The sequence below is a fragment of the Schistocerca gregaria genome, chromosome 1 (genome assembly GCF_023897955.1).
Source record: "Schistocerca gregaria isolate iqSchGreg1 chromosome 1, iqSchGreg1.2, whole genome shotgun sequence".
Lineage (NCBI taxonomy): Eukaryota > Metazoa > Arthropoda > Insecta > Orthoptera > Acrididae > Schistocerca > Schistocerca gregaria.
This window is the reverse complement of record NC_064920.1, coordinates 640,464,910-640,484,883: the sequence shown is the minus strand read 5'-3', so window position 1 is coordinate 640,484,883 and position 19,974 is coordinate 640,464,910. Positions and strand designations below refer to the sequence as shown.

The following is a 19,974-nucleotide window of genomic DNA, read 5'->3' as shown; positions in this document are numbered from 1 at the left end:
AGGGCTCAGTGCAGCGACTACTGTGTGAAACTTGGTTTGGGTGTGAGGGGGATGATGGACGGTAGGGTGGGAGAGTAACAGGTGCAAGCAAGTACACAATTCGGTTAAGCGGTCATTCGGTTGACCAACGTTTGGATAAAAAGATAGTTTTATGGCTAAAGACAACTTCTCTAAAGTCTTCTATAACTACAGAGATGAGTCCGACTCTATTAATTTAGACTTTATTTACTCATCCAAATCCAAAAAATATTTCGAGATTGTGGGATACAACATAAACACTCACACACTTGACATAAAATACATAAACAGCATACTTTCAGGAAATATATGAATTTTTAGCTTTTATTGGTAAAAGAGCTTGCACTATGTAATCTTACCCTTCCACACATCACCATTAAAGTTCTCATTCTTTGCACAAATTGTGAAACCTTTGAAAGGAGCAAGATTATAAAAGAAGATATTTTTATAAATTTCTAGTATACACATACAGGGAAGAGGGAGGATTGGCAACTTTTGAAAGAGGGTTTTGCAAGAATCTGTTTGCTGAACTTCATACATTGCTTCTACAGTTCTTTTCTGAGTCAACTGAATGTCTCAACTAGTAGGTTTCTTTACCCCAGAACATAATTCCGTATAGTAGAATGCTGTGGTTTTGTGCAAAGCAGACAATTTAGACAGTGTGACTACTTGTTTTTAACAGACAGTAAACATGGATTGTAACATATTTTATTTAGTGTTCCATTTATTTTGATTATGTGTGTATGACATTTGAAGTCATTCTGAAGCATTTTCCTGAAAACTATGTTTCCAAGGAAGATGTAGTTTTTATTGTCACACTGATGTTGTATCCATCACCTATGAAACAGATGTTTAGGAACCAACCATTTAGTTGTGCTGCAGTGTTCACTTGGAGGGTTTCCTGTAATAAGCATGCTTGTGTCTTCTGCAAAACAAAAAGTAATTGTTTGTGATCTGATGGTTAGGTTTATATCATTTATATACAAGAGAAAAAGGATTGACCCAAGTATGGACCCTTGAGGAATTCAATATCAGTGAGTTTTTGTTTTTGTCTAAAAATTTCATTATCCTCTTATACATTACTTTTTGTGTTATTTTACTAAAACCAGATAATAAGGCAATTCATCTATAGTTTTCTGTTTGATATGCCTCCTTTCCAATGAATGTCAGCAATTGAGAAACACTACATAGCTGGACTCAGAAAAGCCAGTTGGAGCAATCAGAAAATCACACTGCATTTGAATAGGAGCAATGCCACTACTCAATGATTTTGGCATGAATGGGTGAACCACGGCCAGACACAGTGACAAGAACAAAATGGTCTACCTATGGAGACAACAGAACATGAGTATCGGCCATTTATCTGAGAGGCCACTCAGAGCCTGGATCCATCATTCATTGATCCAATGTGAAACTTGTGCTCACAGAAAGGGGCCTGAGCTAATGGCATACCTTGCACTGACTACCATTGGCCTCTGTACACCAACAAGCCCTCCTGCAGTGGGATTGGGCAAATTCGACCTGGAAACTGATTGCAGCCTGACTTGCACTCCCAATATGGTCAGACAACGAGGAGTGACAGATGGATGGAAATTTCATTCCATAGCAGGGACCCTCTGATTGTCATCTGCGGCACCATTACAGCACAATGGTATATCACCAACGTTCTGTGCTCCGTTTTGTTGCCCTTCATGGCAAGCCATCCTGGGCTTACATTTCAGCAAGATAAAGCCCATCCCTACATGGTAAGAATTTCTACTGCTTGTCTTAATGCTTGGCTAATCCTACCCTGGCCAATAAGGTCACTGGATCACTCCCCCAACTGAGAATGTTTGGAGCATTGTGGTTACAGCTCTCCAATCACCTTGAATTTTGATCATCTAACATGCCAGTTGGACAGAATCTGGCATAATATCCACCAGGAGGACATTCAACATCTCTTATCCATTGATACCAAACCAGCTAACTGCTTGGATAAGGGTCAGAGGTGGACCCAATGCATTATTGACTTGCTCAATATGAGAAGGTCTTTCTCTTGAATGAATCCTCCTTCCTTCTTTTTTATCATATCTCCATCCATTCAGGTACATCATATCTACCAATTTCCATCCAATTCAGGTAATTCCTACATGGTGCCTCCATTTTTATAACTGTTTCCATAGAAATCATTTGCTAGTATGTAGTCTGGATAAGGAGACAATCTGGTCAATATTTAGGCACTGCACAGTAACGCACAGATACATGGATACACGTGTATTCAGCAGCCTACCAGAGTATATCAAATGTACTGTAAATAATGTGTAAGAGAGGATTAAGTATTATATGTTGGAGAACTAGACCATTACCACTTACAACAATTTCAGTTACAAATTACAGTTTTTGCAATTGTCACTGTCAATTAAATAACATAAATGAAAACATGCAACCAGGCATAATACAGACTCTATTCCAAACTTCAAATGAGTACTAGTGTTGTCCAGATTACACAACAGACAAATATCTGTATAACTATGACAAGCTCATGGTAGTAGTATTCTCGTATTCTATTGTTCAAATTATTCCATTTAACAGTTGGATTATGAAATGCTCAAAATAGAGGTAAGAATAAATAACAGTGAAGACTGGCAATCACAAGGGTCACTGTAATGTTTAACAATGACATAACAGCCATGGATCTGTCCCTTATCAAACTCCTTTTACTTTAGTGAAGATTGTCTTAACACAAATTTTAAAATTAATCTCTTACTTTATAAGTAGTGTCAACACTGTAATATTACAGGTCTTCTTAAAGTTAAGTCATTTTGTTATATTGTATTTTAGTGAAACTGGCATCCTTTACAAATTTCCATATCCCAGAGACTCGTTTCTTTGAGATCCATGGGATATTATTTATTTATTTATTCTTTGTCCATGGACTCCAGCTGAGAGTATTGGGTGTGTCATACAATAGGCTATTAACATCAAACTTGATTTCATTATATATAAATGAAACAAAGAATTAAACAGAAATAGTCCATAATCATACAAAGGTATTACATGTTTCACATTATATGTACACACAAATCCAAACAACATACAGAAATTATAATTTTTAAAGGTACATGTCAGTGATGATATAACATATTTAAACACCATCTTAGTATTCACTCAAACTGTATATACATTTCTCTGTGAGATATAGTTTCAAATGGTTTTTAAAACATTTTAGGTCCGTTTCTTTTTTAATGATTTTGGGGAGTTTATTAAAATAACTTTTACCTGCTTCTACTGGGGCAGTCATAAACAGTTTCAGATTTCTGTTCATAATGTAGTAATTTTTATTTTCTCTCGTACTGTGTTTGTGAACATCTTTATTTAGGAGGTGTTTATCACTTGGCCTTACCGCCATTATGCTTTGGTATATGTACAATGAATATTCTGTCATAATATTATAGTGTACAAAAGCTTGCTTACAGGTCTGTCTTGGTGGTATTTTTGCAATGCATCTCACTGCCCTTTTCTGAATTGTGAATATTCCTTTTAGGTAGCCAGCTTGTGCACTTCCCCATATATGAACTGAATAAGACAAATGTGGGAAGACAAGTCCATAATACATTGATCTGAGGACTTTATCATTCACAGTCTTAGCTGTTTTATGCATGATGAAGATCTGTTTGTTTATTTTTTTACACAGTGCATCTATGTGCTCCCCCCATGCCAAATGTTTGTCTATTATAGTTCCTAGAAAATTTGTGCTTGTTACTTCTTTAATAGTCTTTCCATTTATATTAACATCTATATTATAATTTTCACTATGTTTGGTCTGAAATACTACATTCATTGTTTTAGACTGGTTCATAAACAGGTTGTTTTGCATTAAATATTTATTTGCATTTTCGATAGTCAGGAGTGCTTCCTTCTCAAGCTCCTCCTTTGTGTCTGCTGTGTAAATGATTGTTGTGTCATCAGCATACATTATAAGTGTCTGATTGATGTAGCCAGGGAAGTCATTTACATAGAGTATAAATAGTATTGGCCCAAGCACTGACCCTTGCGGCACACCGTGTTTACTTGTTTGTAATTCTGATCTGTAGTTTGTTATATTTCCCCCCACTAGTATGTCTGATTTCTGTGCATTGTTTCCTATTTGTAATGTATGATTTAAGTATGTCATAGCATTTTCCTCTAATTCCATACTTATATAATTTCATCATTAATTTTGAGTGGTTCACACAATCAAATGCCTTAGATAGGTCCATAAAGATCCCACAAGTCTTTTGTTGCCTGTCAAGTAAATTAAGAATGTGCTCAATTATATCTGTTGATGCTGTTTTTGTTGACTTCCCTTCTCTGAAACCATGTTGTGATGAATGCAGTATACTGTACTTTGTTATAAAACTTACAATTCTATTCTTTATTATCATTTCATAGATTTTAGCAAATGTTGAGATCAATGATATTGGCCTGTAATTTGCTAATTCATCCCTGTTCCCCTTCTTAAATATTGGCTTCACTTTACTTACTTTCAGTGAATCTGGAAATATACCTTCTTCTATCGCAGCATTCAGCATGCGTGTCAATGGTTTTAATATACATTCTCTGCATTCCATTATGAGATGTGATGTGACACCATCCAAGCCCAATGAATGATTAATTTTAAGTTGTTTTATTAGGTTTGACACTTCTGTATCTGTTGTAGGTATGAAAACCATAGTATGATTTGTATGTGGGGGTTTAACAATTTACTTATTGCATTTGTTTTATTTTGACTTATTAATTCGTCTGCTACAGTAATATAATATCTGTTAAAAGTATTGGCTACTTCTAGAGGGTTTGCGTTGCTTTTCCCACTCATCAGTGGGCAGATGTCCTCTGCCCAATTTGTTACTTTTCCTCTCTCTTCATTAATGAATGTCCATAAACCTTTTGAGTAGTTCTTTCCCTGATCTATAGACATCCTGATGAATGATGCTTTAGTTTCTCTGATAAAACTACAGTACTCTTTCTTTTTTTTATACAGTGTGTTGTAGGCCTCAGTATTTTTTTGTTTGGAGAGGTCATAATACACTCTCAGATTATATATGGCATGGATTGCTTCTCTAGTCACCCAGCTTTTCTTTTTTGTTGCTGTTTGACAAGCCTTTTACTAACAGGACATGTAACATCATAATAATAATTGAATAAAGAAAAAAACTGGTTCCATTTGGTGTTTGCATCTTTAGCTGCAAATATTGTTTCCCAGTTTTCTGCCTCTATCTTTTTTAGCAGATTTATGTTATGTGGTTAGTTCTGCCTTCTCATCTCCCACATCTTCTGCAGTGAATCACTAGTCTTTATATTTACGTCTATTGTGATTGCAAAATGGTCTGCTAATGTGGAGTTTATTACTTGTGTATTCATGTAGTATAACTGAATGCATCTGTTAATAGTTCATTAGCTAATGCATCCAATAATTATTGATTCAACACTGGAAGGAACAACAAAAGGGAAAATTACAGTCAAATATTACAAGTAAAATAAATTACTGAAGTTACTAAGGACAACAAAATGTAGAAATGAAATCAACACAAAACTGGAAGAGCTGGAAAGTAGCATAAAACAGTACAACTATTGATAACTGATGTTTGTTGTTCAGATACTGTTAACTAATCTTATTATTGTACTCTCTTAAAATCATTTTTCTTTGTAATTTTTCTACCGTATTAGATGAAACCATTCTTCAGAATAATTTATAATCTTTATTTCTTCATTTTAGGTTCCAACTGACAATCCTGATGGTGCACTTTGGGTGTTGAAAGATGTCACTCAGTATGAGTAAAAACAGTCAAGAAAGAAGAACTGCTCTGAAATTAGTTTAATTTCTTGGGTAGGTCTAATGTGTATTGTTAGTGATTCACAATAAAATTTTCATGATAAATATATAAAACATATAAACATCATTCCCACTACTGCTTCCTACTCTATGATGATAGATTACAAAAGTACCTTTCCCAGGCATCACTGCCAATTGTGTCTAAACAAGAAGCAATTTTGAAAATGCAAAAATTTAATTTCACTTACTGCTTGCTTCCAGAGATACTTAATACATTTATTCTTGAAGCTTTGGGTTTTGTGCCACCATATCCTTACCTTGGACGTTATGCAGTTCTACAGCATTGCTCAGGATTTTATTAGCAACAACTTCTCTCAGCTCATTGTCTTGGCGATCAATTTGTACCCTCGTTGTTGTATGCCATGTTGTATATGAAAGAAAATACAATACAAATTACAATAAAATTCAAATGTTTTATCTTGTCCCATACAAGTGCTTCTGACCACACCATATGGGCACCAATGTAGTGATTTTTTCATGTGCTTCGGTGTCTATGTTTGTGTGTATACTAATGCTGTTAATAATACGCCATCAGATCACATAAGGCTATGCATACACCATCAGATCACATAAGGCTACGCAAAACATACTCAATTCAACTTCTTATCGCTAGCGAGTATTATTATTTTTGATATTGTTAAGGCTCTCTGTATTGAAGAGCCTGATGAATAAGTCACTTTGGAATGTCTGTATGGGGTTAAATAAATTAGGATCAGCTTGGTGTGAAGCACCTCAGTCTTTAACAATTAGAAATGTCTCATGTTTGTAAATGGATGTTTTTTCCCATGAATAATAATTTATACTTTCGTGGATTCATTTGAAGAAACACCTTTTGATTGGTACACTTGTTATTAATTTAAAGCTTCAACCTTTCTTAACTGTGAAAATCTTGTCGCATGAATAAAAGATATCAGTTAAGTGGCCATCACAATACAATTTCTTACAAAATTCTCTACGAGCACTGGATAATAAAGAAAATGCTGCTGGTATTTTCTTAGATCTAAGCAAAGAGTTTGACATTTTGGAGCACAGAATCCTGTTGGAAAAACTCCAAAAGTATGACATTAGAGGCACTGCATTAAAATGATTCTCCTCATAACTGAAAAATCCAAAACAAAAAGTAGTAATAACATATGAACTAAATGATGACACTAGAACATATTATTCAAATGCAGGAATAATCAAATCTAGAGTCCCTCAAGGATCCATTCTCAGGCCTATTCATTTCTTTCTGTATATAAATGACCTACTGTAGATGCAAGCATGGAACTGCAGCTAAATGTTTTGTTCGCAGATGACACAAGCATCCTTATTACAAGGAAAAAAAACACAGCTACAAGAAAACATAAATAAAAGTACAGACCAGCTAAATGACTGGTTTGGAGAAAATAAACTAATAATAAACATTTCCAAAACAACTGTGCTTAATTTCTGTGTGAAAGGGGAAGCCTGCAACACTTCTGTGACAATAAATGTCATCGGAATTACACCCTCATTGGAAATGAAATTTTTAAGCATGTGGCTTCAAAACTATTTTAATGGCAGACACATATAACAAAAACGAATATAATACTGAAAAACGTATGCTACAGCCTATGCTTTCTTGCACAAAAAGCAAGCTTCCACACTGTTAGAATTGCATATTTTGCCCAGTTCCACAATATTCTATAGTATGGAAGCATATACTGGGATAGCACAGCTGCTAGTTCAGTAATCTTTCTGACCAAGAAAAGAGCTATATAAGCAATGCACCATGGAAAACAGACTGATGCATGTAGGCCCTCTTTCAGAAGTCTTCCATCTCCTCTCTCCCATGGAAAAAAATGGTTCAAATGGCTCTGAGCACTATGGGACTTAACATCAGAGGTCATCAGTCCTTTAGAACTTAGAAAGACTTAAACGTAACTAACCTAAGGACATCACACACGTCTATGCCTGAGGCAGGATTCAAACCTGTGACCATAGTAGTCGCGTTGTTCCAGACTGAAGTGCCTAGAACTGCTCGGCCACACCGGCCGGCTCTCCCCTGCATTTATATTCTAGAAAATTGTAAACAGGTGAGGAAAAATATCAAAGAGATAAATAAACACCGTAATGTACATGAACATAATACCAGGCAAAAAAACAAACTCCATCTTCAGTCAGAAAGGACTTTAAAACCTCCAGTACAAATAGCGCAATACAAATGTACATCAGTCTGCCACATAAAATTAAAGTTATTTCTTCATTTTATCTGTTTCACAAATCCCTAAGGGCACTGTTATCAGATCACTGCTTCTATTCAGTGGCAGAATTCTTAAACTATGTGAAGTACAACAGACATAAGGAAATAATATGCAAAAACTGCTACTGGTGCTAAAGCAAGATCAAATATAACGAATTTATTGTGCTATTACAATAAATTTTGAAGATATGTGCGACCAGTGTGTGTGTGTGTGTGTGTGTGTGTGTGTGTGTGTGTGTGTGTGTGTGCGCGCGTGTGTGTGTGTTTGTAACATGCAGATGACATCCCACAATCTGTAGAGATTCACTGCATGAATAAATAAATAAAATATTTTAATATCGAAACAACTCTTGGCAAAATAAATGAAATTAACTTTACTTTAGTACGTTCACTCAAAAAATTAATTGTAACCCTCCTCCATATTGCATTACATCACTTATTATTGGAGTAATTTGAACAAGAATTTGCGTCTTGCAAATTGCGGCCAACAATACAAACTACAACTCGCGCTGTACCGCACGTTAATAATCTATGAAAAAATGTACAATTATATTTTCTCACATGTGGGGATGCTACCACTACTGAAATAAGTGGCCTGGTTATAAATAACAGCATATATTTACCACAAATGCGTTAAAAGATACAGACGTCACCATTCAAGTCTTTCTCGTGCAAAGATTCCAAGCACAGTAATCTATTTCTGTTGTTTCATTGTTCTCAAACAGATTACTCTGCAGTATGAATACTGCTTTTCATATACATCACAGTGAAATAATCATTTTTTCGTAAATTTTGCACCCAAAATAACAGTGCGTTTAAACATGTTATGTTATGTTCCCAGAGGACCAGTATAGTGTCCAGGAGTCAATCTTCTTGTCCGCAAGACACAGGTGGCTCATCACTAGACAGATAACTTCCTCCATATGCTTTATTAGACTGATTTACAATATTAAAAGTCTTCCAAGCACTTTTTATTTGGTTGACCATATCACGTAAAATTTGCTGTGGCTTATGTTTGGGGAATTGGGGAATGTATTCCTTGTCTGCAACCTAAATGACCTTCACATCATACATTCTGGTATAACGATGGTACGCAGTGGCCATAAGTCAAGTAATATTGTCTACTAGGTTGGCATTTGCTACGTCCAGCATGACCTGGTAGTCACATAGGCAATCAGCACCAATAATTGCTTTGGCCACATCCACTACAATAAACTGCCTTGTGTACTCATAGCGGAGTCCAAAATTCAAATCTTCTTGCTGTATGCTGCATGCAGCACATCCCTGTTGCTGAATTATTTGCGGTGGACAATCTAAATGCATTGGACAGTCTGCTAGAGCCCAGTGATGCTCTGAGCAGGATACTAATGTCTTACCCTATGTCTGTTAAATATTTCTGGCCTAGTACCCTGTCGGTGATGGATAGGCACTGGGACATAGTTCGGACAATCTCTGTCTGTGACACGGCAACAGTCTTTACCTGTGCTGGCAGGAGACTGCACCATAGAATGTGCAGCAGATTGTCAGGCACTACAGAGGCTGCAGAGGTGACGCAGGTACTGAAAAGGTTTTCTGACGCCTGTGACTTCCTGCGAGTCTGTGACTCTATCAATAAGCTCAATCTTTAACCTTTTATAGGCATTCTCTACCAATGGAGTCATGATTATACCATGAACTTTGGAAGCATACTGTTGATCTAATTATCAACACTGTAATCCTGGCATAGCAAAAGCTGGTCTTGACCTATGCAAACCAGAGAACTGGATTAAGTGACAGAAATGGTGGCCAGCCACGATGCTGCAGGTGGTTGCATATTGTAATCAGTATTATTGAGGACCAGTCTTAACTTATAGCTCCAAGGAATAAGTAATAAATATTAACACAGTGCTCCAAATTGCGGACGCAAACTTAGCGCTTGATGCCATTCATTTATCACCACACAGTCACTCAACATGCACCGCAACTGCATCTCCAGACGGTGTGAATGTATATCTAATGCATGTGACCACAGCAATAGGCGTGTGTAGCAGTCGCTTTAATATTATAGGCCACTTCCTTAAATACTTTTGAAAAGACTAGAAGGAATGAATGGGTCTGTAATGAGAAATGATTCGCTTCTCTCTAGTTTTATGTACGAGTCTTAACACACAGTATTAAATTCTGTCAGCAAATATGTCCAAGTTATTCTTTGATTAAAAAGACACCTTAATAGTCATCCTATGAAAGCGCAAGAATTTAATAGCCTGCTAGAAGCATCATCACAGTCAGCAGAATTGCTACTTTTTAGTGACCTGATTAGTTCTAATTTCCTCAAGCATTGTATTTTTAATACTAATGTATTTTGATGGTGCTTGCAGTCTCCCGACAAGTAAATCTAACACATCTGATGCCTCTGTGTTCTTGTTTATTACCGGGTGCAGTGTTTGCACTCACTGTATGGAAGTAATCATTGACTTTGATAGTCATTTTTTTATTTATTTTGATCCAGCATCAACTGATTACAAAAAAAAAAGATTTTTTTGTTCCAGTCTTCTGGATAAGTCAGAGCCTTACCTACTAGAGTTACATGTTATTGCTGGCATTATTATCTGCACAACTTTTTTCTAAAATTATTTGAGAGAACGATGTTGCATATATGGAGTATACATAAGAATAATATGCTATTGCAATACATAGATTAATGAATTTACAGTTTGTGACACAGTCTTCATATCTGAGATTCAAATATTTACAGTTTGTGACACAGTCTAAGATCTGAGATTCATATATTCTTAGATAGATGGTCTTACATCTTACGATCATACTTAATCTAGAAACTCATCTATTGAATACACAGGATTGCTTATGATCCACAATTTTAATTTCTTTTTTAGTTCTGTAATGGGCAATTTGGAGATATTGGGAAGCCTGCATAGTGAGGGCTTTCCTCATTGGATAAGTACACTTTGCATATTACCTTTACTGCTGGATTGCCATACCTCTATCACGTAGCTTAGATGGGATTCAATTAGAGCAAAATATATTTGAATCAGAGTGGTACTGTTACAAAAAGGTGTCAGTTTTGTTAGGGCATATTTGATAGTAGATAGCTTTTTGAAAATATCATGTACATGATTAGACCAGTTTAACTCTGCATGAAGTGTCATGCCAAGAAATTCGGTCGAATATTCTTTTTTAACATATTCCTCACCGATTGATTGAAAGTGTCACCATTTCTGTCAGAACTAATATACTAGCTTGTTTAATAATGTAATGCGTGAAAAACTTTTTGTCTTACTCTTGGAATGTTTTATTTTTTAAGCATTGTACATGATTTTTATTTCCTTTGCATTTCACTTGGGGCAGCCAGATGACCATAGTGAAGAATTTTGTCTCCAAACAGCCAGACAGCAATGCAAAAGTGTGTTTTTCTTGCACATTAATATCGAGTCACTAAAAAATAAACTCACAGAAATGGAATACTGGTTGGAAAAATTAAATTGTGATGTTTTGCTAGTAAATGAACACTGGTTAATTCGCTGTGAACTTAAGTTAAGTGTACCTTATCAAACTAATTATCAACATGTTACTGTGGAAAAAAATTTGAGGCATGGTGGTGTTTCAATCTTCATCAAAGAAACAAATAATGTAGAATATGAAGTGATAAATATGAGTTTTCTATGTATAAAAGCAGCTTTTGAAGTCTCAGCAATAATTATACCAAGTCAAGAACTAATAGGTATGTAAGTGTATACTATCCTAGTAGTAACAGAGAATCACTCGTAGAAAAATCTAGAAAAATAATTAATAAGCTCTTAGAGTATAAAAATTGCAGAGTTCTGATATTTGGTGATATTGACATAGATATTAGGTATATGACCAAAAATGTGAAGCACCTATTAGACATATTAAGATCATTAAACTTCTACAGTCTAAATGACAGAATCACCAGGTTCGGTGATTGCTTAGATAATGTAAAACGCAACTTTCAACCAAATAAAACTGAATTTGATACTGTAAACCTTGGGATATCACATTATGCAGGGCTGTGGCTTAGGCGCCATAAAAAACAGACAGTTCTTCAACTGAACTAGGAAGAGTAATTAGGCCAGTCGATAAACATAAATTGAATTAGTTAAAAACCAATCTTAATCACATAAACTGGGATGCAGTACTCACTTATGACATGTCTGCCAATTATTCAACAATTATAATTATTAGTAGAAACCCTTGAACCATGTTTTCCCAAATATCACAGAAAAGATCAAAAGCAGTACCAGAGTTATAAACCTCAAGAACTGAGAAACTGGTACATGTCTCTCCTGTGTAGACATAGGGGGCGAAATGATGGTGCACTATGACACATTGCAACAGAATCAAACTGAGAAGGAATCTTACACAGCAGTGAGAAGGGTGTATAGATCAGAAATTAGAGCAGCCAAGAGGAAAGCCAATGGCAATTATATACTCAATTTGACAAATAAGTGTAAAGCAGCATGGAAAGTTATAAAACCAGAGATAAGCTCCAAAAATAAACACAACACTTCAATTCAATCAGACAGCTTAAATGAACACTTAACCAGTTTTGGATTTTAAAAAATAATCTCACTGAAGATCCGAATAAAGCTGCAGTTTTGCTACCAGTCTAGATAGTAAACAACACAACAACTTCTGTTGGACATATGTATCCTGCAGACAGGTTATCGAAGCAATTGTCAAATTTAGCAACTCAAAAGCAAAAGAGTTCTATTGACATTCAAATCATCAAATAAAAAGAATAAACAAATAAATTATAGTGCCGCTAACCAAAATCATCAATCAAGTGCTACACGAAGGAATGTTCCCAGATCGCTTAAAAATTGCTAACGTAATGCCTGTTCATAAGAAATGTGATAAAGCATCTCCTGATAACTATTGTCCCATCTCTCACACCAATCATATAAAAAATTATAGAATATTGTATGTACAAACAGATGAACCACATTTCAAGCAAAATAATCTACTTAGCTCCTCACAATATGGTTTTGGACCTAATTTTTCCACTGCCAAAACAGTTGAGAGTATCACCACAAAAAATGATTCTTTTGAGACTAAGAAAACAACCTGTGTGGCTCTTTTAGATCTGAGAAAAGTATTTAATGCTGTTTGCCATAATATACTAATAAAAAAGGTCCAATACTATGGAGCTGGAGAGGATGCTCTTCACCTTATTGAGTCATACCTAAGCAACAGAAAGCAGTTGGTAACTATAAACAGCCAAAGCTCAGCCTGATTACCTGTTACAGGGCTGAGTACTGGGTCAATTCATGTTCATTGCTTATATAAATGACTTGCCCTCATTTTTGCCTTGTCAGGCAGTACTGTACGCAGGTGATTCAACTCTAATCACACAAGTTGTTGATGTAGAGTTGCTGCACATGATGTAAATGTACTGGTTCCAGGTATATTATTTACAAATTAATAACAACAGAACTGAAGATATTGTTTTGAATTTAAGTGTCTCCAGTGAACATCAAAAACTTATCAAACTATTAGGTTTCCGCATAGATCAGAAACTCAGTTGGGCAAATCATATGGAAAAATTGTGCTCAAAACTTTCTCGAATGATTTATCTGCTGTACAAACTGAGGAATAATATAAGCAAACCACCTCTAATACAAGCATATTTTGCATTTTTTCACTCTCATCTTACCTATGGAACTTTTCTGTGGGATAATTGCCCCAGTTCAAGAACTGTATTCAAGTGGCAAAAAAAAAGCTATCAGATGTATAGCAGCACTGACTCCATGAGAATCCTGTTAAGATCACTTCCAAGAGCTCAATATCATGACAGTCCCAAGCCTCTATATTTACAGTTACCTTCTCAGTGTTAAAGAGAATTTAAATAATTTAACCTTAAGATGTGTCTCCAGGATCATAACACAAGAATTGGACAATCAGTTGATATAACCAGCTGCAGATTAGCTGAGTTTACAGGAGCCAGAGACATCTAAGCCACAGATTTTTCAATAGACTTTCAAAAGCTGCACATTCTGTTCCATATTTAAGAATGTTCTAGCGAAGTGGTTTAAGAAGGATGCATACTACTCCATAAAAGAGAATGAGGAATCAGTTTTAAGTGACATGAAGTCATGACTACTGCCATATTAAGTTATAATACATTACTGGTTAAAAATTGTCTACATATATAATTTTCCCATTATATGTAACAATGTGGCACTGATGTAAATACCATGAAATTTTTATCTTCTTTGTGTACCTTGAATGGTGGAGTAGAGGATCTGACATTACTGATGATAATGAAGTTTCAAACTGAGATTTCAGAAATTTCCATGTGGTCCTCTGATGTGCACAAGTCTGATGAAACCTGATCATAATTTCCACTTTCACAAATGGAAACGTGATGTTTATCTTTTTTTATTAAGCTTCTGATGTTTTGATGGAAGACTCTGGAAGCACTTTATTTAATACCTGTTACTTTGTCCAGGGTGGCGTATTTAGTTTTTGCTAGCAACTGTATCAGCTGCAACTACATTTAACATCCAGCTCTGTCTGACATATTAGTTAACTGTAAAAAATTGTGCTACTTGTTTCATTCATGTAATTTCTGTTACACATAATGTGTTATCTTATTTATATGGTTTGAAATTTTATCCAGAACTTCAGGTAACTGCCTCAGAAAAATCTCTAGGCAATTACTGGGTAAGTGGTACAGACAAAATCTATGGTAATGAGGTTTGTATACTTCCAACATTGTTCGTGCAAGTGTTCTTAATTTTCTTCTGATACCTAGTTATCATGTTTATTAGTGTTACAGGGATTACTTTATGTGGTGATATATGATTTTCTTCACTATAGGGTACCTCCTATAAGCAGAGGTACCTCTTACTTGCATTTATCCTAAAAAGACTTATGTACCTTACCAATTATCAAGTTAATACATTTTAGACAAATTAATGCCCTAAATTCAATATTTGATTTTGTCTGGCTCTACGTTCCTGATGAGAATGAAAAAATGTTATACATAATTGTGTACTTGTTTGAAACAAAGGCAAAGAATAAATTAAAAAATTGTAAATAATGATGGATAAGCAGATGGCTCCAAATGTGTTGGTTTCCTTTGGTGACACTCTGGTTCCATATACAATGACTTCTTCGTAACACAATCAGTTACAACAGAGATTCAGCATTTAATGAAATTAGTAGAAACAAAATAAAATAGTTCCCTGTAACTTGAAAAAAGTTAGTGACGTGGAATCTGAGCTATGACGCATGACAGCTCAATAGCCTTGATCTTAGTGTGTTTAAAGGAACTTCAGTTCCAGGAACAAAATTATTAAGAAGTCTACAAATTCACACACACAGTGAAGATGGCATCTTTTCCTGAAAGAACAAATAGCATTGATGATCGTGGAACATCTATAGAATGAAACGATAATTAAATCAAAACCCTTAACTGCCAATAGGTGTTGTTTATATACATCAATTGGGGCAGCTGAAAATGTGTGCCCCCCAACTGGGACTCAATCCCGGTATCTCCTGTTTACATGGTAGACACCATCCATGTGAGCCACTGAGAGCACAGAGGATAGTATGACTGCAGGGACTTATCCCTTGTAAGCCTCCCTAGAGACCCAAATCCCCAACTGTCCACAACCTACATTCATAGTACACCTAATAGATATTTGCCCATTCACTCATTACTCACGTCAGACTAAGCTGATGATTCAAGTAAGGGTTCAGGCAAAGTGTGTGCTTTTGCACAGAAGAAGGTCAGTGGCTGGGTAGAGATTACCTATATGAAAACAGTATCTCTTCCCAAAAGAACAGATACCATTGATGACCATGCAGCTTCTCTCGAATGAAATGATAATTTAATCAAATCCCTTAGCAGAAAACAAGTGTTGTTGACATACATCAGTTGGGGCAGCTGAACATGTGTGCCCCAACTGGGACTTGAAGCCAGGATCTCCTGCTTACATAGCAGACGCTCTATTCACCTGAGCCACTGAGGCACAGAGGATAGTGCGACTACAGGAAATTATCCCTTGCACACTTCATGTGAGACCAACATTCCCAACCGTCCACACTTTGCCCGAAATCTTACAGGACTGGTCAGATTAGTCTGGTACGCGTAATGAGTGAATGGACAAATATCTATTAGCAGTACTATGAATGTAGGTTGTGGACAGTTGGGAATTTGGGTCTTGTGGGAGGCATGCAACGGATAAATCCCTGCAGTCGCAATATCCTTTGTGCCCTTGGTGGCTCAGATAGATAGTGTGTCTGCCATGTAGGCAGGAGATCCTGGGTTTGAGTCCCGGACAGAGAACACATTTTTAGCTGTCCCAATTGATTTATATCAACAACACCTGTCTGCAGCTAAGAGTTTCGATTTGATTATCATTTCATTTTAGAGAAGCTGCACAGTCATCAATGGTATATGTTCTTTCGGGAGCACATACCATCTTCATATACACTACTGGCCATTAAAATTGCTACACCACGAAGATGATGTGATATGCAAATGATTTGGCACTAGTGGCGACACCTACAACATGAGGAAAGTTTCCAACCGATTTCTCATACACAAACAGCAGTTGACCGGTGTTGCCTGGTGAAATGTTGTTGTGATGCCCCGTGTAAGGAGGAGAAATGCGTACCATCACATTTCCAACGTTAATAAATGGTTGGATTGTAGCCTATCGCAATTGCGGTTTATTGTATCGCGACATTGCTGCTCACGTTGGTCGAGACCCAATGACTGTTAGCAGAATATGGAATCGGTGGGTTCAGGAGGGTAATACGGAATGCCGTGCTTGATCCCAATGGCCTCGTATTGCTAGCAGTCGAGATGAAAAGCATCTTATCTGCATGGCTGTAACGGATCGTAAAGCCACATCTTGATCCCTGAGTCAACAGATGGGGACGTTTGCAAGACAACAACCATCTGCACGAACAGCTTGATGACATTTGCAGCAACATGGACTATCTGCTCGGAGACTATGGCTGCGGTTACCCTTGACACTGCATCACAGATAGGAGCGCCTGCGATGGTGTACTTAATGACGAACCTGGGTGCACGAATAGCAAAACGTCATTTTTTTAGATGAATCCAGGTTCTATTGACAGCATCATGATGGTCGCATCCTGTTTGGCGAGATCGCAGTGAACGCACATTGGAAGCATTTATTTGTCATCGCCATACGGGCGTATCACATGGCGTGATGGTATGGGGTGCCATTAGTTACACGTCTTCGTCAACTCTTGTTCGCATTGACGCCACTTTGAACAGTGGACGTTACATTACAGATGTGTTATGACCCATGGCTCTACCCTTCATTCGATCCCTGCGAAAAACTACATTTCAGCAGGATAATGCTCGACCACATGTTGCAAGTCCTGTACGGGCCTTTCTAGATACAGAAAATGCTCGACTACTGCCCTTTCCAGCACATTCTCCAGATCTCTCACCAACTGAAAACGTCTGGTCAATGGTGGCCGAGCAACTGGCTCATCACAATACACCAGTCACTACTCTTGATGAACTGTGGTATCGTGTTAAAGCTGCATTGGCAGCTGTACCTGTACACGCCAACCACGTTCTGTTTGACTCAATGCTCAGGCATATCAAGGCTGTTATTATGGCCAGAGGTGGTTGTTCTGGGTACTGATTTCTCAGGATCTCTGCACCCAAATTGCGTGAAAATGTAATCACATGTCAGTTCTAGTATAATATATATCCAGTGAATACCCATTTATCATCTGCATTTCTTCTTGGAACAGCAATTTTAATGGCCAGTAGTGTAGTTAAAGGCTACCCGGCCACTAACGTTCTTCTCTGCAAATGCACACGCTTTGCCCGAACCCTTACGCGACTCATCAACTTAGTCTGGCGCGAGTAATTAGCGAATGGGCAAATATCTATTAGGTGTACTATGAATGTGGACAGGTGGGAATGTGGACGTGCAAGGGATATGTCCTTGCAGTCACAAAGTCCTCTGTGCCCTCGGTGTCTCAGATGGAGAGAGGGTCTGCCATGTAAGCAGGGAATCATGGGTTCGAGTCCCGGACGTGGCACGCATTTTTAATTGTCCCAGTTGATGTATATCAACAACACCTGTCAGCAATTAAGTGTTTCGCTTTAATTATCATTGCATACACAAAGTTTCATGATATTTGTGAAGGTGATCTATGTGTACTAGCGAAATAATGACACTCAAGATGAGTTAAGCGCAATACTGGCTGCAACATGCCATTCCAATACTACGTGACTTGAGTGTAGATTTTGTGGACAGAATTCTCGTTCTGCGCATCCAAATGCTCACTCGGTAGATATTTATATTTTGCGGTTTGTGACTGCCCTATGCAGTGAACTACTGTCTGTCATTACGTTTACATATAACACATCTTGTAAAAGACTAAAACCGAATTTCGGTATCCCGTTTTTCACTGTCGTGTTGACATATTAAGGTCTGAAACGGATTTGCTAGCCCAGTTAAATAAGGAGTCTGGAAAACAGCTTATCCAGTTTCTGATTTAGTCAGCACAATCACTCTTTCTCTTTACTTAAATATTAGAGGTAGGCAGTTTCATGCCTCTGTGTTTTTAATAAGTTTGATAGGGTAAATGCTTCTAAAAATCAAAATGTCTCATTTTTATCTTCTCCTTGCCATGTAGGCTTATTCCACAAAATCAAAATGAAAAGAGACTGGGATAAACAGATTAGATCCAAGCAGATTTCTCGATGTTCGTTAACCACGAATAGCTGCGATCATGGTCCTAGTTTTGTACACTGCTCAGTTTTCAGTTGTCATTATTCACGTGAATGTTATCCCTTCACTGTAACACAAGTGCTTCGTAAGAGTGGGAGTTGTCTATTTCGAAGGATTAAATGAGTGCTTTAACAACCGTAATTGTTTTAAATACTGTGCAGCAAATAGTGTATTTTGATACAATGTTTGCTTTAGATATCTGTAGACAACAACTTGTGTAAAACTGGAAAATGGAGGTGATGTACTGTAGCCAGATGGAAAATTGTTCATTAATTTACCTACACTTTGGTACCAGTCGCTTTTACCTAATCCGATTTCAGCAGCAGAGCAGATTTCATTTAGCATGAACGCCAAACACCATTCAAGTGAAAATGAAACTTACATATCTTTCTCGTGTGCTTCCTAGTGTAAGAGTTAGATCGCAGTTTTAGTTTTTTGTCTAAGAATAAGTCACAAGGCTCGAGATATGTTAAGGTGTCGAACTTAAGTTAAAATTCCTTGACGCAAATTCCACTATTAATACGATTACAACTGCTGGAGTCGCAAACAATGGTAGTCGAGTTTAGGCTTGTTCAGCGCACCTACATCTTGCATTCCCCGATAGCCAATGAGATTTCAGCAGTGTTTTGATCGCTCTACTGTGAATGTCGTACGCAATTCGAGATATTTAGTGAATTTTTATTCCGTTTGTTGTGAGTTGGCTTGGCTAAGGCTGGTGTTAAGCGACACATTCTACACTAGCAAGTGGGAGACATAATCTGCAGGATACACGCTTCCATCAAGCACCAAGCATGTGTACGGCTTACTGCAATTACCACTTGGAACCGGCAACAATGCAATTCCCGTCCGTTTCTCGACCTGCGCGAACCACCATCGTTCGTGGATTGCATTTTATGGTCCCTGACGAATGCCAATAAGACTCCACTTTCGATTGCAGATATCAGGCACCAGATGGCACGATCTGGCTGTAGATCGCGGCTATCGGTCAATGATCACTCATAGTTCTCAAGCAATCTGATCTCATGCAGTGCGAGAAAAGTTGACTGCTTGGCTGCGACTCACTTGTCTGTGGTTGTGTAGTATGTCCCCTTTCGCTATGCTCTCGTGAAGTAATGCTTTAAATTAGA

The 19,974-nt window shown here is 37.1% G+C and overlaps 1 protein-coding gene across 3 annotated transcripts in view; it reads left to right on the top strand.

The window, feature by feature from the left end:
* The window catches only part of LOC126360538 (retinoid-inducible serine carboxypeptidase-like), a 162,201-nt gene extending 151,194 nt beyond the window's left edge, over positions 1–11,007 (top strand). Inside the window, exons 9-10 of one of the 3 annotated variants that reach the window (XM_050007721.1) lie at positions 5,753–5,863; positions 10,967–11,007. In XM_050007721.1, coding sequence (XP_049863678.1) covers positions 5,753–5,815 — 63 coding nt within the window. In that variant the 3' untranslated portion in view covers positions 5,816–5,863; positions 10,967–11,007. Of the gene's footprint in view, positions 1–5,752; positions 5,900–6,070; positions 6,723–10,966 lie in introns of those variants that run through there. The other 2 variants (XM_050007720.1, XM_050007719.1) reach the window with 2 other exon arrangements.
* Positions 11,008–19,974: the final 8,967 nt, after the last annotated feature.